This window comes from Crocuta crocuta, unplaced genomic scaffold (assembly GCF_008692635.1).
Source record: "Crocuta crocuta isolate KB4526 unplaced genomic scaffold, BGI_CrCroc_1.0 scaffold59-1, whole genome shotgun sequence".
NCBI lineage: Eukaryota > Metazoa > Chordata > Mammalia > Carnivora > Hyaenidae > Crocuta > Crocuta crocuta.
In genome coordinates, this window is record NW_027551579.1 from 2,392,096 (window position 1) to 2,415,501 (window position 23,406).

A 23,406-nucleotide genomic window follows, 5' to 3' on the forward strand; every position below is an offset into this window, starting at 1 on the left:
GTCACACAGAATCCAGGCATTTGATGGACTTGAGATTTTATTCTAAGTTCAATTAAAACCATTGAATAATTTTAACAAGGGAATTTGATTCTAAAAATTTCATTGTAGGTACAGTGACAAAAACTGGTAATGAGAAGAGAGAGTCCTCCAGAGTCCACTCAGTCAGGAGGCTGTCACACTGGTCCAGACCCAAGGGCACAGGGTTTACAATGGGGTGGGGTGAAGGAGATGGGGATGGGAATGGATGCTAGGACCACCTCAGAACTGGGATTGACAGAAATGTCCATAAAGTTCTCTTTAACACTGCTTTGTATTTATATCACAATTGGTATTAAGTATATTTAAATGTTTTCCTAAATACGGGCAGAGCATTCTCTGGCAGGCGTATTTCTACCAACATATTCTGTCAGTTAAAAATCCTTTTAGCTGAGGTATCTGGGTGGCTAGTTGGTTAAGTGTCCAACTTTTGGTTTCATCTCAGGCCTTGATCTTGCTTGCACTTTATGAGTTCAAGCCCCATGTCAGGCTTCACACAGTGTAGAGCCTGCTTGGGATTCCGTCTCCCTTTCCCTCTCTCTCTGCCCCTCCCCTGCTCGTGCTCTCTTTTTCTCTCCCTTAAAATAAATAAACTTAAATCCTTTTGACTTCTGTTAAGAGACTACCCAACTCACCATTTAATGAATAAGCAGTGAAACCACTTAATTAATTTACATGCAAAGTCTGGAGGTGCACGATTGTAGAATTTGTAAAGGAGCCCAATAATGTCCTCAGGAAGCCAGCTCTTAACATTTTCCTGTGCTCCTCAGCCTTTGGTTTTCATACTAAAGTGAAACAATCATGTCACTCATTACCCAGTTATACGCAGTTTGAAAAGAGGGTGTTCTCGTCTGTTGTTATTGGTGGGAAATCCTTCCACAAGGTTCCTGGCTGAGTTCTCCTTATATATCTCCTTTGCCATAGCTCCTATAGCTGCCGAGGAGGCCAGGACAGTAAGTGTTCACCAAAAGGGCCTGGATCTACCCTTTTAGCTTAGAATAATTGTAGTTTTTTTCCCCTAGGACCATCACAGTACTGCCTACACAGAATCACATTCTGTTCATAGAAGAGTTGACACTAACCATGTCTGCCAGATACACACTAACTGCTTAAGAATTCCTAAATTAAACCCCGATGTTTTGTTCATCATCTTTTCAGATGTGTCTGCTGCTCCAGTACCTCTGTGACTGCCAGGTCCGACACCGGATAGAAGCCATTGTGGCCTTTTCAGACGACTTTGTAGCCAAGCTCCAAGACAATCAGCGCTTCCGATACAATGAAGTTATGCAAGCTTTAAACATGTCAGCCGCACTCACCGCCAGGAAGACAAAGGAATTTAGATCCCCACCTCAGGAACAGGTATAAGAATGCGATGGAAATTCTTCCCTTTTTTACTTTGGTTTTTAATTTATTCAGGATCCGTGCATCGTGAAATTATACTATAAACTACAAGTGTGGGATTTTTTTTTCCTGTTTTCCTTAAACTAGCCAAGTGGATTTAGCAATTCTTAGTTTCACCAACATAAGTCTCAGTTAGTTTGAACAAATGAGAGATTTATTGAAAGGTATCATGTGTATCATACACTCTTCAAGGAGACCCGTGTGCTAGACTCTGAAGTTCTTCAAGTAGAAACAGTACCCAGGGACACCTGGGTGTCTCAGTCTGTTAAGCACCTGTCTTCGGCTCAGGTCATAATCTCACAGCTTGTAGGTTTGAGCCCTGCACTGAGCTCTGTGCTGACAGCTAGCTCAGAGTCTAGAGCCTGCTTTGAATTCTGTCTCCCTCTCTCTCTGACCCTCTCCTGCTCTCTCTCTCTCCCTTTCTCTCTCTCTCTCTCAAAAATAAATATTAAAAAATTAATTTAAAAAAAGAAACAATATTCAGCCACAAGTGGATCTTCTTTGGCTAACACGGCACCACCCCAGTGAAAAGGAACTCTTTACTTCTGTGACTCAGTGTCAGGTAGTTTCCATTTGATCCCTCCTAAAAGACCAAATGTCACTGCTGCCAGGCTTGCTAGGAGATTGATGACCTGTTTGTGGTATCCAAACCCAGATCTCCCTACAGTACAGCAGAATCAAGGGCACATGCCCAAACTAAAACAACTAGCTGTTCTAGAATCTACATCCGGATGGAATGCATACTGTGAGAAATAATCAAGATAGTGGTGAAAATGTACAACTGACAGATCTCATCTTCGTTATCTTACCCTGGCCTTTTCCCTGTATATCAAGATATTTCTAAATGAAAATGTTTATAGACTAATTGCAGAATTTATGTTTTCTCACCATAATGCAGTTTCTTTAAGGGAAGGGATATGGAATTTTCTTTATTGCCATGAACAGCATTTATTGAGCAGAAAACAAGTCTAGGCTCTCCCAAATTAACTCCATTTGTTAAACTGGCATTTGGAGGCTCCTGCTTCTAGAAAAATGGAGTACATGTCCCTTTCCCCATTCTTCCTTCTAAGTACAACGGTCATGCTGGAAGTTACATGAAAGACAACATATGAAGACTCTGAAAGATAGAAGAAAGGAGACTGGCTATGGAACTTGGGACTTGAGGAACAACATGGTGGTGAGTCCCCTGGGTTTTCTTTTTGCCTCATCTTTCCCAGACTTGGAGCTAAAGAAGCTGGCAACCCAGAAAGGCTGATGGGCACCAACAGGAAAAACTCCAACAAAAGCCGCCTTTGTCTAGCCAGAAGACCAAGGAAACCGTCTCTCCAGCAAAACTGAAAGCTTTTAGGTACTAACCGCACTACATCCACCAACACTAGTCCAGGCTGTGCCACACCCCCACCCCGCCCAACAAAGACTGAGTGGGGAGCCTAGCCTGCTCCCCTCATCAGGCTGTAATGAGGTGCCCCAGCAGGAACCCTGGGGACCTGGGACTTTTTCCCTGCTGAGTGGTAATGAGGGCTGCGTCTTCTGAAGTGTCAGGAGAGGCCAGAGAGGGAGAAGTACCAAGGCACCCTTGCCCTTTCCAGCCAGGGTTGTAGGAGCACAGGTCTAGGGAACAAGATCTTCCTCTCTCGAGTGCCTGGAGAGGCAGAGTAGGGAAATGGGCTTCTGCTCCCAGCTGGAAGGAACAAGGAACAAGGCAGGTGAAACTCTTCTCCTGCAAGCTAGTGTCAGAAGAAGCCAGAAATTTAAGATCTAGAAGTCTCATAGTACTAAAATCCTCAGATTTCAGTTTTAAAAAAATCACGCATCATACCAAGAATCAGGAAAAACTTGAATGAAAAAAGACAATCACTAGATACCAACTCGGAGAGGATGAAGATATTCAATTTGTCTGACAAAGCTTTCCAAGTGGGAAAAACAAGTCTTTACTAAGAAATAAAGATAGAAGAACCAAAGGGAAGTATTAGAGCTGAAAAATAACCAAAATAAAGAAACCTTCAATGGATGGACCAAACAGCACAAAGGAGACAGAGAAAAGAATCATCCAACTAAAGAGAGAATAATTAGAATTACCCAGTCTGAAGAACAGAAAATAAACTGGAAAAGAAAATAAAGCCTCAGGAACCAGTGCAAATATAACAAAACATCAAACATTTGTGACACTGGGGTCTCAGGAACAGGAGAAAGAGGGGGAACTGAAAAAAAAAAAACTTGGAAAAAAATAACAGTTGAGACTTTTCAAGTTTGGCAAAAGATATAAAGAAAGAAACCCAAGGGGCACCTTGATGGCTCAGTTGGTTAAGCATCTGACTCTTTGTTTTCAGCTCAGGTCATGATTTCACAGTTTGTGAGTTCAAGCCTTAAGTCCGGCTCTGTGCTGTCAGCACAGAACCTGTTTGGGATTCTCTGTCTCCATCTCTCTCTGCTCCTCCCCGCCCCACTCTTTGTCTCTCTCAAAAATAAAGAAATAAACTTATAAAAAGAGTAAGAGAGAGAGAGAGAGACTCAAGAAGCTGAATAAACCCTAAACAGAATACCCTAACCAGAAATCTAAAACAAGACACATCGTAGTCCAACTTCTGAAAACTAGAGGCACAGAAAAAGCAGTGAGAAAGAAATGACACCTAGAAGGAAAAAATAATGTGAGTGACCAATATTTCAGATCGGAAATCATGGAGGCCAGACAGAGGCGGCACACTGGATTTCAACTGGGGAAAAAAAAAAAAGGCTGAAAACCCAGAACTCTATAGGCAGTGAAAATATTCTTCAGGAATGCAGGGAAAATCAAGACCTTTCCAAATGTAGGGAAATAATGAGATTTTAGACTACAGCAGACCCACCCTGAAAGAAAGCCTAAATGAAGTCCTTTAAATGGAGAAAAAATGACAATAGAAGAAAATTTGAAAAATCAGAAAAGAGGAAAGAAAAATGGAAGCTGTTATAATATGAATAAATACAACGTATCTTTTCCTTTTGAGTTCTCTTTTTTTTAATTTTTATTAATGTTTATTTTTTGAAAGAGAGAGGAACAGACTGACAGACATGAATGTGGGAGGGACAGAGAGAGGGAGACAGGATCTGAAGCAGGCTCCAGGCTCTGAGTTGTCAACACAGAACCTGACACCGGGTTCGAATTTCAGAACTGTGAGATCATGACCTGAGCTGAAGTCAGAGGCTTAACTGACTGAGCCACTCAGGCACACACAAGTTCTGTTGGTTTTTTTTCATGTTTATTTTTGAGAGAGAGAGAGAGAGGGAGCGAGAGGGAGACAAAGGATCTGAATGAAGCAGGTTCTGTGCTGACAGTGGAGAGCCTGATGTGGGGCTCAAACTCGCAAACTGTGAGATCATGACCTGAGCCGAAACCAAAAGTCGGACACTTAACCAATTGAGCCACCTAGGCGCCCTTCCTTTTGAGTTTTCTAAATTATATTTGATGATTGAAGCAAAGACAATAAAGCTCTCTGATGTGTTCTAGATGTATTTATAAGTAATATTTAAGACATTTGTATTTTAAATGAAGAAAGATGAGGGATATAAAAGGGAAATGAGTTTTCTGTGCTTCAAACTGGTAAAATGTCGATGCCAGTAAGCTGTGGTGAATTATGTACATATATTATAATACCCAGAGCAACCACTAAAAAAAGTTATGCATAGAGATATACTAAAAAAAAAATATGCCAGGGATAATTCAAAATAAGATCCTAAAAATAGTTCAAGGAACCCACAGCAAATTGGGAAGAATAAAGCAGAACAAACAAAAACCTTGAAATTACAGACTTAAGTCATAACATATCAATAAAGTCTTGAATACAAACAATGTCACTACTTCAATTAAGAGAGATTGGCCAAGTGCATTATATAAAACTTGGCCTAAGCATCTGCTGTTAGGTTACATCTATGAGATGTTTCTCTGACGAGATGTTTCTAGGAGAAACTTACATCAAATAGAATGATATAGATAGATTTAAAGTGAAAGGTTGAAAAAAGGATATATTATGAAACATTGAAAGAAAGTAAGAGGGACTCCATCAGAGTAAAGAAATTACCAGAGGCAGACAGGAACATTATATAATGATACAAGAACAACCTACTGAGAAGGCAATTGCACAAGTACTAACTACGTAGAGCCAAAAAATATGTGAAGTCCACACTGAACCGAAAGGCGAAGTAGATAAATACACAGTGATAGTTGGAGACCTTAGCACCCTGCTGTCAGTAGTTGATACAAAAGCTAGACAAAAGTCAGCAAGAATATAAGAAAATGTGACCCTGTCGTCACCTAACTCCTTTGGATATTTGTAGAACACTCCGCCTGACAACATAATACATTTTTTTTTGAAGTGTCCATGAAACATTCTCAAAGATGGACTGTATTCTGGGCCATGAAACAGCCTACACGGATTTAAAAGCATTTAATTTTTTTTATACAGAAGCCTTTTTCTGACCACAGTAGAGTCAGCTTAGAAATCAATAAAAGAAAGAAAACGGGAAAATCTCCGAATATTTGGAAACTCAACAACAAGAGTTCTAAATAAGTCACAGTATGAGGAGGAAGTCTCAAGGGAGATTTAAAAATTACTGAACTGAGAGGCTCCTGGGTGGCTTAGTTGGTTAAGTATCTGATTTCAGCTCAGGTCATGATCTCACAGTTCACGAGTTCGAGCCCTGTGTTGGTCTCTGTGCTGACAGCTCAGAGCCTGGAGCCTGCTTAGGATTCTGTGTCTCCCTCTCTCTCTCTGGCCCTCCCCTGCTTGCACTCTGCCTTTTTCTCTTTCTAAAATAAATAATAAAGCATTAAAAATTTTTTTAAATCATTGAACTGAAAAAAAATGAAAATCACATATCAAAATTTGTGGGAACAGCTAACACAGTCCTGAGAGTATAACTTATAACATTAAATATTACATGTAAAAAGAGTAAAACACTCAGTAATCTAAGCTGACATCACAACCATTTAGAAAAAGAAGAGTAGGGTCGCCTGTATATCTCAGTCGGTTAAGCGTCCGACTTTGGCTCAGATCACGGTCTTGTGGTTTGTGAGTTTGAGCCCCGCTTTGGGCTCTGTGCTGACAGCTCAGAACCTGGAGGCTGCTTCAGATTTTGGGTCTCCCTCTCTGTTTGCCCTTCCTCCAACACTCTCTCAAAAATAAACAAACATTAACAAATTTAAGAAAAAAGAGTGAAATAAACCCAAAGCAAGCAGAAGGAAAGCAATAATATAGATAAAGGTAGAAATCAATGTAACTGAAAACAGGACAACAATTGAAAAAAAAATTAACGAATCCAAAAACTGGTTATTTAAAAATGTCAACAAAATCTATGAAATACTGAAAAGAAAGGCGTGGGTAAAAGAAGACACACGTTCTCAGGAATGAAATGAGTTGTCACTGTAGACCCTGTGGACATCAGAAGGACCACACAGAATGTATGCCTGCATACTGTAAGATTCCATTTAAGAATGTTTAGTTTAACATTCTTAAACTGACAATAATACAGGAATGGACAACAGTCAGTGATGACAGGAATAAGGGATGAGGGGCAGACAGGAAGAAGTGGATGTGGTTATAATGGCATAACATGAAGGATCCTTGAGGTGTTAGAATTGTTCTCTGTTTTGGCCATCAGTGTCAGTCTCCTGGCTGTGATACTGTACTGCTGTTTTGTAAGATGTTACCTTTGGGGGAATTGGGTAAAGGATATGTGGTATCTCTGTGTTATTTCTTACAATAGCATAGGAATCTACAGTTATCTCAAAATAAAAATTAAACAAAAAATTCGTGTAAAACTTGTAGAAAGAAAACTTAGAGTTGTTTCCTTAGGGGAATTTATGAAACAGCATCATTCCTTTCTTTTTTTCATTCAGAAGAATGAATTTTTATGTCTAAAGCTAAAACCAGTTGAGGGTTATTTCTTGAGTTTGGTTAATTGAACTATTAGTGTTAGTAAAAAGCAAGTTATCTATTATATTACTTTTGTATCATATTTACAAGTTTTCTTTGCCTTTACAACTATATCCTTCTCAAAAAGAATTCTTTAAAATTTTCAATAAAGTTTAGAAATTAGCTAGAAAAAAGGAAATCTAGGAGAAGCATAATAAAATCTTTTTGAAAATACATTTAGATTTCATTGATTTAAGAACCCTAATTATACAAGGGTCTGACATATTGTGGATTTGAGAAAGAGGAAGCAAATTATATAACTATGTTGCAGCAAGCTAGGCTTTGAATAGTTCTATTTATTTTGTGGTATTTGTTGTATTGCGTGATAATGATTTTTCGTCTGTTGGGCTGTAGTTTATGAATATTCAAAGATTTGAACATCTTTGGTTTTTATAATCTTCTTTGCTGTGTCATTCCTGATTTCACTTTTCTTTTGCTCTTTGTTCTTCCTCTTTCTTGTTTTTCCAAACTGTCAGATCAATATGCTTCTCAATTTTAAGGATGACAAAAGTGAATGTCCATGTCCTGAAGAAATCCAAGACCAACTCTTAGATTTTCACGAGGATTTGATGACACATTGTGGTAATGTCTTCTTGAGTTATAACTCTTTTTAAATGTTATTGATTGATTGATTAATAATTGACATAGCACCAGTGTATAAGTTTAGGGTGTACAGTGTGATGGTTTGATTTGCATATCTTATGAAATGATTGCTGTAACAGTTCCTGCTAAACATCCATCTTCTCATATACACGCATTAAAATTTTAGAAAGAAGAGTAAAGGAGAAAATGTTTTGCCTTGTGATGAAGACTATTAGGATTTACCCTCTTAACAACTTTCCTGTCTATCATACAGCAGCATTAGCTATAGTCACGTGCCGTACGTTGCATCCTAGTACTTATTTAACCTATAACTGGGAGTTTGTACCTTTTGACCACTTTCTTTTATTTCCTCTCTCCCCACTCCCCACTTCTGATAACAAGTCTGCTCTCTTTTTCTGAGTTTGTTGTTTGTTTGTTTGGTTTGGTTTTTAGGTTTTAAATGTAAGTGAGATCATACAGTATTTCTTTTTCTGTCTGGCTTTCTCCTCTTAGCATAATGCCTTCAGGTCCTGTCTGTGTTGTCACAGATGGCAGGATTTCCTGGTTTTCTGGCTAAATAATGTTCCATTGTATGTATTTACCACAACTTCTTTATCCATTCATTTGCCAGTGGACACTTACATTGTTTCGATTTCTTGGCTATCATAAATAATGCTCTTATGAACATGGAGGTGCAGATTCCCTTTTCAAAGTAGTGTTTTTGTTTCCTTTGGAAATGTCCCAAGAAGTGGATTACAGGATCAGTTTTAACATTTTTTGAGGATCCTCTATACTGTTTTCTACAGTAGTTATACCAGTTTACAGTTCCATCAGCAGTGCGCAAGGTGTCCCATTCTCCACATGCTCAACAGCATTCTGTTAATCTTTTGCCTTTTCAATGATGGCCATTCTAATAGGCGTGAGGTGATACCTGATAATGGTTTTGATTTACTTTGCTCTAATGACCAGCGATGTTGAGCATCTCTTCATGTACCATTTGCCCTTTCATATGTCTTTCTCGGAGTTGAAGAAATGTCCAAGTCTTTTGTCCATTTTTTAATTGAGTTCTTTCTTTTCTTTCCTTTTTAAAATTTTTTTGCTATTGAGTTATAGAAGTTTTTTATATGTTTTGGATATCAACTCCTTATCATATATAGAGTTTGAAAACATTTTTTTCCCATTCTGTAGGTTTTCTTTTCACTTTGTTGGTGGTTTCTTTTGGTTGCTATGGAAGCTGTTTAACTTGATGTAGTCCCATATGTTTATTTCTGATATTTTTGCTTGTGGTTTAGGTGTTCTATCCAAAAAATCATTACCAAGACCCATATCAAGGAGTTTTGTGGCTATGTTTTTTTCCCTAGGAATTTCCTGATTTGAGGTCATACATTAATTTTTATGAGTGGTTAAGTTATGGGTTCAGTTTCATTCTTTTAAATGTGAATATCTGATTTTCCCACCACCATTTACTGAAGACTGTCTTTCCTCCATTGGATATTCTTGGCCCCCTTGTCAACTAACAGTAGACCACGTATTCTTCATCCCTTCACTCTCGGTCTTTGTTTTTAAGGCTAAAGTGAATCTCTTATGGCAGCATATGGTTAGATCTTATTTTTGTTTTTATTCTTTATTTTTATTCAGCTATTCTGTGTCTTTGGTTGGAGAATTTTATCCATTTACATTTAAAGTAATTATATTGGTAAATAAAGACTTACTATTTCATTTTTTTTTTGGTTTTAAAGATCAACTTTTCATTTTTTTTAATCCTGCTATATTTTGTGTATTTGTGTTGATATCTTTTGTTATGAGTATGCTTTAACTTTTTTCTTTTGTTCTTTTTATAATTACTAAAAATTTTCCCTTGGGGTTAACATGAGGTTTACATACAATATCCTAAAGTTATATCAACCTATTTAAACTCACTAACAAAAAGGTTTTAAAGGAGAATCATGAGTTATGCACCACTATCACAATATTGTAGAATCTAACTTTGATTTTATGTTTACCATTTCTGCTGAGATTTATGCTATCTTTTTGTGTTTTTATTATCTTAGAGTGTTTTGACTTCCATTTAAAGTACTCCCTCTGACATTCCCTATAAAGCAGATTTGGTGGTGAGGAACATCCTTAGCTCTTGTTTGCTGAGGAAAGTCTCTGTCCCTCTTCTTTTTCTGAAGGACAGTTTTGCTGGGTATAGAATTCTTGGTCAACAGTTATTTTCTTCCAGTATTTTGAATATATGGTCCCATTCTCTCCTATCCTGAAAAGTTTCTGATGAGAAATTTGCCAGTGTTCTTATGGGCTATCCTTTTTGTATAACTTCTTTCTTTTATTGCTTTAAAAAAATTTTTTTTGCCTTTGATTTTTAACATTTTAATCATAATGTGTCTCCTCCTTCAGGTTCAACACCTTTGGGGTCTTTTGGACCACATGGATCTGCATGTCCATTTCTCTCCCCAGATTTGAGAAGATTTTAGCCAGTATTTAAATATACTTTATGTCTCTTTTTTAATCGTTTTGGAATTCCCACAATATGAATATTGTTTCTTTCCATGTTGTCCCATAAATCTCATAGGCTTTCTTCAGACTGCATGATTTCCATTGACCTGTTCTTTAGGTTGTTGATTCTTGTACATGTTGAATCTACTTTTGAATCTCTTGGTCGATTTCTTCAGTTATTGTATTTCCCAACTCTAGGATTTCTGTTTATTAGTTTTAATGATTACTATTTCCTTGTCAAACTCCTTTTTTGAATGGGATGCATAACCATATGCTTCTGACAGAGAGATGATTGATTGGTTTAGTCTAAGGACATTTGGTCACAAATAGTTATATTTAAGCCAGTTGTAGGGCACTTTTTAGGACTGGCCTAGAAAATGTGGCACATATTTTCTGAAATTAGTTAATGCTTTAGGAAATCCTTTGTTAAGTTATAGGTCAATAGCCCAAATCTATTAAGTGAGCTTTCCCCACCTTTCATTCTAAGAACTTTTAAAATGGAATTAATTTGATATTCTCAATGTGTGGTGCTTTTTCCCTTTAGGCAGTGATATGGACAAAGCATCCCAGTGAAACAAAATGAATTAGTCATTTCTTAAGTGATGTATAGCACCAGTGGCATTATTTTTATTTTAATTTAGTGAAGAGAATACAAGCATCGCCTTGCATATTAGTTCAGCTTATGAATGAAGAACCACTAAATGAGTGCCAGAAAAGTTATACTGTATCTGTTATGAATAAAGGGGTGCTCTAAAATGGTAGGATTATTGCTTGAAACATGAAGCATCCTCTAGTTTAGGATACCAAGTTTTGTCTACCATTTCTTCTCTCAATTTATTAAAATACCAGTGTGATTTTTCAAGGCAATTGATGTGGCTTACAGTCCAGGAGGTTTGTTGGCAGGGCAAAGCTGTGAGTCTATACAGATAGCACCTGAAGTCAGACATGCCTGAGGGTCAGCCTCAAGGCCAGACCACATAGCAGAATTGATCTGGACTCTTAAGAGTGCCTTTTTGCTCTCTGCCTCATTTTTATATTTTGTCTCTGCCACTAATAGCCCTGGACCCATCGAAACAAGGGAAAAAGAAGGAGGACAAGATGCCACTGGGTGGATTTTACCTGAGAGCTAGTGAACAAGAGTGCTTAATTCTGTGTTGTCACGTATTCTGGACATGATGGCATTGCTTTAAGCTATGCATGGAGAAGTTGCAAAACCAGAGTGTTATTCCTCCTAAATGTATTTCTTTCAAACACATTTTTCTTTTCCTCTTTTTGCTTTTCTCATGCTAGGAATTGAGCTGGATGAAGATGGGTCTCTTGATGGAAACAGTGACCTAACAATTAGAGGACGCCTGCTGTCCTTGGTAGAAAAGGTGACATACCTGAAGAAGAAACAAGCCGAAAAGCCAGTTGAGAGTGACTCCAAGAAGTCCTGTAAGCAGTATGGAAGGGCACTGGTGAAGCAACCCAGCTGCTGACATTCATTCATCCTTTGAGCTAACATCATACTAGATGAGCCAGTGAGAAAATTGAGTTTGCAGCTTCACAGAATCAGATTCTTTTTCTTAAAGTTTATTTATTTGGAGAGAGAAAGAGAGCCAGCAGGGAAAGGGAGGGGAGTGGAGGAGCGGGGAGGGAGGGACAGAGGATCTGAAGCAGGCTCCAAGTTCCGTGCTGACCGCAGAAAACCCATTGTGGGGTTCAAACTCATGAACTGTGAGATCATGACCTGAGCTGAAGTCAGACGCTTAACCTATTGAGCCACCCCGGCGCCCCTAAGAATCAGATTCTTAAGTAAATATCTGTGGCTGCCAGAAGTAGATAGGAGCATCAGACTGTATTTGTAGGAACACATGGAGAGTTAGCAGTATTATAATGATGGATACCCTTCCTAGAGGAACAAAAATTTAGGTATTTGATCAGGGACTATTAAGAGAACATACAAAGGGGAAATTTAGCTTCCAAATCTAAATATTATGCTATTGACTTCCAAACATTCTTGCACCAAATTAAACTTTTTTTTCTTAAAGTTTAAATAGTATCTGTAACTATATTTTGGTTCTGTGATATTTTCTGAACCGTTATGCATTTCTGGTTTTTTTTTTTTTTTTTAATAGTTTATTGTCAAATTAGTTTCCACATAACACTCAGTGCTCATCCCCACAAGTGTCCTCCTCCATGCCCATCCCCCCCTCCCCCCACATCCATCAGTCCTCAGTTTTTGTCAGCATTCAAGAGTCTCTCATGGTTTGCTTCTCTCCCTTTCCCCCACCATTTCCGCCCTTCTTCTCCCCCTTGTTCCTCCGTCAAGTTCCTCCTAATCCTCCTATACGTGCAAACATATGATATTTGTCCTTCTCTGCCTGACTTATTTCGCTCAGCATAACACCCTCAAGGTCCATCCATGTGGCTACACATGGCCAGATTTCATTGTTTCTCATTGCCATGTAGTATTCCATGGTATAGATAAACCACATCTTCTTGATCCATTCATCTGTTGATGGACACTTAGGCTCTTTCCATGTTTTAGCTATTGTGGAGAGTGCTGCTATGAACATTGGGGTACATGTGCTCCTATGCCTCAGCATTTCTGTATCCCTTGGGTAAATTCCTAGCAGTGCTATTGCTGGGTCATACGGGAGTTCTATTGTTAGTTTCCTGAGGAACCTCCACACTGTTTTCCAGAGGGGCTGCACCAGTTTACATTCCCACCAACAGTGTAGGAGGGTGCCTGTTTCTCCACATCCTCGCAGCATCTGGTTTATTTTTAACCTATTTAACTGAAGATTAATAGCTGACACTCAGAAAATGAATAAGCACACCAGGGATATGAGCGTCAGACATGGCACTCACCCAGGAGGGGTTTTAGTAGCAGGTTGGTGAGATCCATCTTACTCTCTACCTCACATCAAAGTGTCTCTTCATTCTATGAGGCAGCACTGGTTTATGAGTAGCTTTTACTGAAAGAAGAAAAATAAACTCATGAAAGATTTTAGTTCTGTCCATACAGTTACTTCTTTATTTATTTTTATTTATTTATTTATTTTTATTTCTGAGAGAGAGAGAGCAGGAGCGAGCAGGGGAGGGTCAGAGAGAGAGGGAGACACAGAATCAGAAACAGGCTCCAGGCTCTGAGCTGGCTGTCAGCACAGAGCCCAACGCGGGGCTCGAACCCACAAACAGTGAGATCATGATCTGAGCCGAAACCGGACGCTTAACCTACTGAGCCACCCAGGCGCCCCTACAGTTACTTCTAAATGAACTTTTCAGTGTCACAAACAAATCTGAATAACATCTTCCAAATAAGAGTTCAAGGTTTCCTATGAAATGCTTTTTGTTCTTATCTGGTTTATGGTTCTGATGTACTAAGAATATCAGCCTGGTTTTGAGACATGTGGAAGTATACTGGCTTTTTATCTGCATTTCATGTTTGGTTAAAATTGGTAGTTTTTGTTTTTCCTTAAATCACTTGTAGATTAAAGTAGGTAAAACAGCTTCTTTTGAAAATCTGCCAGTGTGTTGATAATAGGAATTGAGTACCTCCTTGTGTATAAGTTGGTCACATCTTTCTACTTAGCTTTGATATTTTTATTATTTATTTTTAGGAGGTTTGGAAGTTCTCTTGCTTTTATCTGTACCTCACTGATGTTACATTGCAAATAATCTACATTAGAATAACTTTTCACTTAAGTACAATTGTACAGTCACATCCATTCAAAGACAGTTTAACTGGCAATTAGGTCAATTAGGGATCCACATTAGAATAAAAATATAATTAAAAGGGGTCACTATTGCAAATGGCTCAAATGAGGAGACAGAAAAATAGATAGTTCCTTGAGTGCCCATTACTGATTTTAATAAGGATGGATGTTGTCACATCTTCTGGGAGAAAAATAATGGAACAAAGAAAATAAAAGTGGAAGTGACAGAACAACTCATATTGACTGTCCTGTGGATTGCCAACAGTAGTTTTGAAAAAGTGGCTATAATTCTGAAACAGCTTAACTTCTTTAAGAATGATTGTTAAGGAAAAGCTTGTGTGGTTTTGCCTTTGCATGTTCATAATTCATTTTTATTGACACATGTATACGTATGTGTGTGTGTGTGTGTGTGTATATAATGTTTAAATGAAGTTTTTCTTCAAAAAATGTTCCTAGCCTTTCCATTGCTGTTATTAGGTTGGAGCCATGAGAGGTACGGCTAAAGTGCCCTACTTATTTGTCTTCTCTCATTTGTTTTTCCTTTTTAAAAATATCCGCAAACTATGCAGCCACTCTTCAGCAGTTGATTTCTGAGACCATGGTCCGATGGGCGCAAGAGTCTGTCATTGAAGACCCTGAACTGGTGAGGGCCATGTTTGTGTTGCTCCATCGACAGTATGATGGCATTGGGGGTCTGGTCCGGGCTCTGCCAAAGACCTACACTATAAATGGTGTCTCCGTGGAGGATACCATCAACCTGCTGGCATCTCTTGGTCAGATTCGTTCTCTGCTGAGTGTAAGAATGGGCAAAGAAGAAGAGAAGCTTATGATTCGTGGATTAGGGTAATTTATTTAACTATTACAACCTCTGTCTTATGTCTTCTTTCTAATTATTTATCCATGTAGGTCACCGTACATGTATTAATACAGATACACCGCTTAGATTACAGGCATGCCATATTTTATTGTGCCTTGCTTTATTGCACTTGGCAGATAGTGTTTTTTACAAATGGAGAGTTTATGAGTACCTTGCATTGAGCAAGTCTTTCGGCATCATTTTTTTTTTTAACATCATTTGCTCACTTTGTGTCTCTGTGTCACGTTTTGGCAATTCTCACAATATTTCAAACTTTATTATTATTATCATCATTATTATTATTATTATATTTGTTATCATGACCTGTGATCAGTGGTTATGACTCCCTGAAAGCCCAGGAAATGTTAGTATCTTCAGCAATAAAGTATTTTTTAATTAAGGTATATATACATTGTTCTTTAAAACATAATTCTATCACACTTTTAATTGACTATAGTATGTTGTAAACATAATTGTTGAATGTACTGGGAAACCAAAAAATTTATTTGATTTGCTTTATTATGGTGATGTGGAACCAAATCTGCAGTATTTGTGAGATATTTGTGAGATATACCTGTAATACCTGTAAAATGAGATTATTGCTTTTCTGAGTTGCTCACTAGCAAAATGACTAATTTTACAACTAGATGCTAAGGTGGCAATGATGCAGCACATATCTTAGAGGGTTTTTTAAATTAACTTTTCAGTAATGTGCAATCATATTAAAAAAATACAGGTTAATAAAAGCACATAATTTGTGGGGAGACACACACTCACCAGCAGGAAATAATAAGGCATTTTGTCTGTATCTACCGGGCTTAGAAAAAAGAATGGGGACAGAGTTCAACATCATACATGTGTTTTGTGTGTATTTGGGGGTTAACATTTATACCTCATGTGTAGTATAAGGATCCCAAAACTGAGAACATAAAAATTGGCCTCAAATCATTATGAAATCTTGCAGGAAAAATCTTTAACCAATGGTTAACTCACAATCAAAAATTGCAAAGCACATAAGGAAACAATTCGCCATAAGCAAGGACCAGCAGATACAATACTAGTGGAGTCAGAACTCCTATTTCAAGAACTTCATATAATACAGTGCCAGAAAGAGAACATAAAGTTCCTATATTTAAAATGGTAGGGGTGCCTGGGTGGCTCAGTCGGTTAAGTGTCCAACTTCAGCTCAGGTCATGATCTCACGGCTCATTGAGTTCAAGCCCCACATTGGCCTCTGTGCTGACAGTTGAGAGCCCGGAGATTGTTTCCCATTCTGTGTCTCATTTGCTCTTTGCCCTACCCCACTTGCACTCTGTCTCTCAAAAAATTAATAAAACATAAAAAAATATTTTTAAATGGTAAAAATACAAAGGATAAATCAGTTCTCCAAAAATAAATCATGGAAAAATGTCCACAAAAATTTGAAAAAGATTCAAAGGTCTCCCTCTGCTCTCCCTTGCTTACACTCTATCTTCCTCTCTCTCTTGCTCTCTCTCTCAAAAATAAATAAACATGAAACAATAAAGAAAAATTATTTTAAAAAAGGAGGAGCGCCTGAGTGGCTCAGTTGATTAAGCTTCCAACTTCAGCTCAGGTCATGATCTCACAGCTTGTGAGTTTGAGCCCCGCACCAGCTCTGTGCCGATAGCTCAGAGCTTAGAGCCTGCTTCAGATTCTGTGTCTCCCTCTCTTTCTGCCCCTCCTTCTTTACATTCTGTCTCTCTCAAAAATAAATACACAAGTAGGGGAAGGGCAGCTGGAAAGAGAACGTAAGTCAAATCAATACGAGTTTGTTTGTTTTTTTTCTACAAAACACTCCTGTCATGTTCAAATAAAAATCAGGAGTTCTTTATTTTTAATGACTACTAAACACTAATATCCTTAGGAATACCACTGCATACAGATTATAAAAATATGTAATGAAATAGTGATAATAGGAAACATTTTGGGTATCATCTGCAGCTGTTTTTTTTTTTTAATTGAATGTCCATTTTAATTTGCTGGATTTCGATTAGTTGTACGTGGACTTGATGTGTATTCAGTTTCTCTTTGAGAGCATGTTTCCTTTAAAAAAGCATTTCTCTAGAATGATAACATACATGTAATAGTACTCATGTTATTAAACATAGATATTATAGTGTGAAAAATAACCTATATGAAAAGCAGAAATGCTTGTATATCAACAATTTATATAGGAATTTTCATAGAAACATGGTATAACAGTGACTCCTATTTCATTACTAAAAAAGATTGGAGAGATATTTGGATATATATAAAATTAGGAATGATAACTGTCCAAAAGCATATTTCATATAGATGAATGTTTACACATTTAGTACATTTCTTATAATGGAAAAGAATACATAATTTGCATACTGTTTTTGAGAGTCTATCATTATTTTTTGAGGAAAACTCAATTGTACTTTTTAACTTTTGCTTTTACTAACTTTTAATCATGAATGCCCTTATTTTTTTGTTCATGCCAGTAATTATTTCCCAAAGATTTATCAGGACCTCAGAGAAATTGTCATTTAAAATTTTCTCTGACCTTAAAATTTCCCCCCCAATACGTCTATTGTCCTTTCTAGGGACATCATGAATAATAAGGTGTTTTACCAGCACCCTAATCTCATGAGGGCACTTGGGATGCACGAGACAGTGATGGAGGTCATGGTGAATGTCCTTGGAGGTGGAGAGTCCAAGGTAGGAAAACCTGTGATTCTTGGGAGGCCAAGAACTATGACCTCTGAGAGCATGCATTAAATATTTTTAATGAGGATTTCTTAAATCTCCTTAGGAGGAGTTTTTTTTTTTAAAGAATAGCTTTTGAAAAAAATACATAATAAAACCTTACAGATTGAGAATTGAAGATGCTACTAGTTATTTTTTTTCCTTTGATATTGGCAACAGTTTCTGTCCTACACTGTGTAATTTGCTGTCTCCTAAACTTTCCCATTTCGTGGTTGTTTAGAAACTTTAAATGTTAATGCTATACTTTTTAAAATTCTGAATTATAAATTAATGTCCATCACATTAAAAGTCCAAAACACAAACATGTTCTTCAGAACCAGACATTCCCCCTGATTTAGACAACAGTAAATTCTGGATCCAGGCTAAGTTTTCAATATGGTATTCTGGAGTATTTGTTTAAAGAGTATAAAGTAAAATTTTTAAGTGATTCAAAGTTAAAATAAAATTCTTTGAAACCAAATGAACAGAGTAATGTCACAGGCAACTTCATATGAATCAGTATAATTTCATGACCTATGATTTGCAAAATATATTTCAGTATTTTTGGAAATCTTAAGATTTATTCTTCAAAATATGGAAAGAAGTTCATAATTCTCATGTTCAGTTAGACAGACTTACAAAGATATTTATAAAACATTCTGTTAGGGAGGGACTCCAAGGATCATCTGGGGTATATTAGAACAAGTTTGGGCACTCAAGAGACATGTGTTTGATGGGATCTAGTGTGCAGGCTTTCTGGTCAGGGGCTCATCACAGTGACAAGTTATCCCAATCAGGGATGGTGTGAATCCTGGAAACTGAAAACCAACAACAGTAACACCTACGATTAAGAATGCCCTTCTGTGGTTCCAAGCAGTGGCACTTCTCACAAGTGGTCTCATTGAACTTGTCCTCTCTTACCTAAAGTAAGTATTACTATTCACTGTAATCCAGTTTTACAGAACTGAATCAATGAGACTGAATCCTGTCCCCAGGAAGCACAGCTAATAGTGGTAGTCAGGATTCACAACTGAGTCTGCCTAATTACTAACCCAGGTTTGTGCTGCTTGTAGATTTAGGGCTGTAGATTAGTTCCAGATCAATTCATTGATGATAATCAAGTTTCTAGATTGGTGCTGGGCTTGTTTTTCAATGGCTCAAGGACTAGGTGAGTTGAGGTTGAGACAGTTGAAGGTCTTTAGTCTCAAAGACTTGGAAGACATGGGCACCCATGGACTGACAATGTCATTGGATCTCAACTTCTGAACTCAATTTTCTGAAAACTCTTGGCTCTCACCACTAACTAAATGCTCTTTATGTAGGAAATCACTTTTCCCAAGATGGTGGCCAACTGTTGCCGTTTTCTTTGTTACTTCTGTCGTATAAGTAGGCAGAATCAAAAAGCTATGTTTGATCATCTCAGCTATTTATTGGAGAACAGCAGTGTTGGTCTTGGTAAGTACATTTACGGATTTTATTTAGTCTTTAAGATATAAAGAATATACTACGTTTAAAAATTAAACTTTAATGCAAATTAATTTCAGATTAGTACAGTATGTGTTGTACTCAGAAATTAAATTTTGAGGGAAAGTATGTTTTTATATAGCATTCATATTTGCTGCACAATCTGGGTTTTGTCTCAACTTTGTTTGAATTAACAGCCTCACCAGCTATGAGAGGTTCAACACCCCTGGATGTAGCAGCTGCGTCAGTGATGGATAATAATGAACTGGCCTTAGCTCTGCGTGAGCCAGATTTGGAAAAGGTAAGCAACATACCCACCCCTGTGTGTGTGTTACGCTTGTTTTAGATTATTTAAATATAACTGTAATAGTGTTATAATTATATTGATATAGTTGTAACTATTGCCTGTTGTAAACATGTTACGTATATTACATTTAACATATAGTTGTAAATTACAAAGAAGAAGAAATTTGAGATAAAGTGTTGCCTCTGATCACATGCTTTTTTTTCCTCTGGAAAGGAGGGAATCAGAAAAGTATCTGTTGTTACTTTTGTTTTAGTCATACAGTTTTGATTTCTTCAAGGCGGTTGTAACATCTCAAAGTACATTTTGTATCATATAGACATATATTCCAGGGAGAGGCATCAGTGACTTAACTAGGACCCTGCACTCTTAACTAAGCACTTGAAGCCATACATTTTGCTGGAACTTAGATAAGTTTCCCCCGTGTTATCATTGTGATTGCACTCTAAGTAGTCTCCCCAGTCCCTCCCTTGCTCCCCTATTTAGCAGCCAGAGTGAGCCTCCTAAAAGGATCTTACAAATCCCCCGTCCACAACTCTTCCAGAGACTTCCTAGCTCACTTCAAGTAAAGACATTGCAATAGCTTCTGACTCATCTGATTTCACATATCCCTCTTGTTTCATTTCTTGCAATTCTCCTGATCTTTCCTGTTTGATCCAGCCACACCCACTATGTTACTGCCTCAAGGACTGTGTGCTCGGTGTTCCCTCCATTTACACTCTTCTTCTGCCTCATGTCTTCATGGCTCTTTTCCTGACACCCTTCAAGTCATTGCTCCAAGTCGCCTTTTTGTTAGCTCTTCAAGCACATGTCATTTAAGATTGAAACCTCTTCTCTGCTACCTTTCTTGTCTTTTCTGCTTTGTTTTCAGTAGTTGAAAAAAACATATTTGTAGGGGTATCTGGGTGGCTCAGTTGGTTGAGCATCCAACTCTTGATTTCAGCTTAGGTCATGATCCCAGGGTCATGAGATCGAGTTCCATATTAGACTCCACACTGAGCATGGAGAATGCTTAAGAGTCTCTTTCTCTCTCTCTCTTCCTCCCTCTCCCTCTGCTCTTCTCCCCTGCTCTCTCTCTGAAAAAAAAAAAAAATTTGTATATTATAGATATGAATACACATTTTCATATTATATTTCTATAAATATAGTTTAATATATATAGTCTAAAATCGTATTTTAAAGCAAATATATTTTACTAAAATCTATATATCTGCATGTTTTAAAATCTCAACTCTTTACCATAGCATAAGGCCAGTGACATCAGGACATTTTTTTCACTGTGGTTCCCTACTTTGTCCCAGTCTTCAAGAATAACATTGGCCCTGGATAGACCATCCATGCATAGCTGTTGAAGGCATGAAAGAATGAGCTCTTCCCCAAACCTTCTGACAGATCTGCCAGTCACAGATCACAAAGCTTTGCCTCTCTGACTAAGCTCAGGAGCATTTTCTTTCATGTATATTTTAAAAATCTTTTCATCTACACACATATTAAAATGGCTAATATTTTAAAAGTTAACCATACCAAGCATTGTGGAAGATAGGGAGTGACTGGAACTCTCATCTGTTGCTGTTGAGATGAAAATGGTGGAGTCAGTTTGAAAAGCAGGTTGACAGTTTCTTAACAAATTAAATGTATCCCTGTCATAAACATATACCTCCTCTTCCCACTCACAGGTACATGCTCATTAGAAATAGAAATGGAGGCACCTGGGTGGCTCAGTCGGTTAAACGTCTGACTGTTGATTCAGGTCATGATCTCAAGTTTCATGAGTTCAAGCACCACGTTGGGCTCTGTGCTGACAGTGCAGAGCCTGCTTGGGATTCTGTCTTTCCTTTCTCTGCCCCTCCCATGCTGTCTTCTCTCTCTTTCTCAAAATAAATAAATAAACTAAAAAATTTTAAGAAATCGAAATATATGTCCACACAAAGACATGTACATGAACATTGCTAACAACATTATTCATCTTAGCTAAAAACTATAGACCATGTACATCTGGTAATGAATGTATAATGAAACATGGACTATTTCTATATGCAGTGGAATGCTGTTAGGAAGCAAAGAGAAGGAATGAAGTCTTGACATGTGCTGCAATGTAAATGATCCTCAAAATCATTATTCTGAGTGAAAAAAGGAGGCATAGAAAGATATATATATATAAAGATATACATATAAAGATATACAGTTATATATTTATATGCGTTTATACATTTACATACATTATGTCTTTATACACAAATTGCATGTTCTAGAATAGACAAGTTAATTTGTAGTGATGCTAAGCAGATTGTCAGAGCATTCACATTCGGGGGGGTGGATGGGTCCTGAAGAGAGATGGAAGTGGTATTTTTTTTTTTAATTTATTGGGGTGCCTGGGTGGCTCAGTCATTTGGGCATCTGACTTTGGCTCAGGTCATGCTCTCATAGCTCATGGGTTCAAACCCCTCATTGGGCTCTGTGCTGACAGCTAGCTTGGAGCCTGCTTCAGATTCTGTGCCTCCATCTCTCTCTGACCCTTCCCTGCTCACGCTGTCTCTCTCTCTCTCTCTCTCTCTTTCTCTGAAATGAATAGAAAAAAAATTTTTAATTTAAAAATAAAATTTATTTATTTATTTTGAGAGAGAAAGAAGGGTGGGGCGGAGAGAGGGAGAGACAGAATCCCAAGAAGGCTCTACACTGTCAGCGCATGGCCCACCATGGAACTGGAACTCATGGATTGTGAAATCATGACCCAAGCCAAGATCATGACTTGGACCCTCAACCAACTGAGCCACCTACTCCCTGTGATAGAAATGTTCTGCATCTTGACTGTGCTATGTTTTTACTGATGCATAAATCTCTCAAAGCTCACTGAACTTATACTTTAAATAGATGAGTTTGTTGTACATAAATTATACTTAAATAAAGTTGGTACAAAATATATTTAGCCAGATTTCTTATTTCTTTTTCAAGCCAGTTTAACTTGAGCTGAGTTAACTTGATTGATAAGTTACTTGATTGGCAGTCTGCTACCATTGATAATAACTTAGGGATTTCTTTGAAAACTGGATCAGTTATGAAATTTACAAAGGATCAGCATTCACATAAAACAATAATTTAAAAGGCAATGATAAGCAGAAAATTTAATGTGTTAAAATCAGTAATCCTGAAAGGTAGGTAATACTATCCCAAATTTTATAGACACTGAAACCATGGCTCAGAAGGAACCAGTAAGTAAATAGAACAGATTTGAACCTAAGGTATTTGAATCTAAACTTAGTTTTCTCAAATATATGCCCTTCCCATTAAATTGATAGTACCATGTTGGAAGTAATTCACTTCTCTAAGATATCACTGTATCTCATATGGGTCTTTCAGTATCTCTGATGGATTCAAGTTTTATACTGAGCAAGAGATCTTTAGAAATTTTTGAAGTTTATCAAATATATCATGATATATATCATATATAATACATAAATGGAAATAAATACACACACACATTTTTTTAACATAAGCTCTACATCCATTGTGGGGCTTGATCTCACAACCCTTAGATCAGAAGTTGCATGGTTTACTGACTGAGCCATCCAGATACTGCAAATATGTTTATAGACAAAAGTGTCAAATTAAATGATGTGAAACTTAGGAATGTTTTCTTTCATAGAGTTGATTCATAAATATTTGTATTATGATAGCACTTGGTTATGATTTATAAATATTTCTTAATTACAAGGTTTTACTACAGAGAGTTCATGTGGATTGTCATGAGAGTAAAAACAACATGCAGGGGCTTCTGGGTGGCTTACTTGGTTAAGCTGCCTACTCTTGATTTTGGCTTAGGTCATTATCTCAGAGTTCATGAGATCAAACTCCGCGTTGGGCTCTGCACTGGCAGCATGGAGCCTTCTT

At 37.4% G+C, this 23,406-nt stretch overlaps 1 protein-coding gene across 1 annotated transcript in view; it reads left to right on the forward strand.

The window, feature by feature from the left end:
- The window catches only part of RYR2 (ryanodine receptor 2), a 674,490-nt gene that overhangs the window by 459,332 nt on the left and 191,752 nt on the right, over nt 1-23,406 (forward strand). Inside the window, exons 40-46 of the mRNA XM_077751737.1 lie at nt 1,195-1,395; nt 7,862-7,967; nt 11,754-11,897; nt 14,734-15,007; nt 17,609-17,723; nt 19,073-19,205; nt 19,412-19,515. Coding sequence (XP_077607863.1) covers nt 1,195-1,395; nt 7,862-7,967; nt 11,754-11,897; nt 14,734-15,007; nt 17,609-17,723; nt 19,073-19,205; nt 19,412-19,515 — 1,077 coding nt within the window. The remainder of the gene's footprint in view (nt 1-1,194; nt 1,396-7,861; nt 7,968-11,753; nt 11,898-14,733; nt 15,008-17,608; nt 17,724-19,072; nt 19,206-19,411; nt 19,516-23,406) is intronic.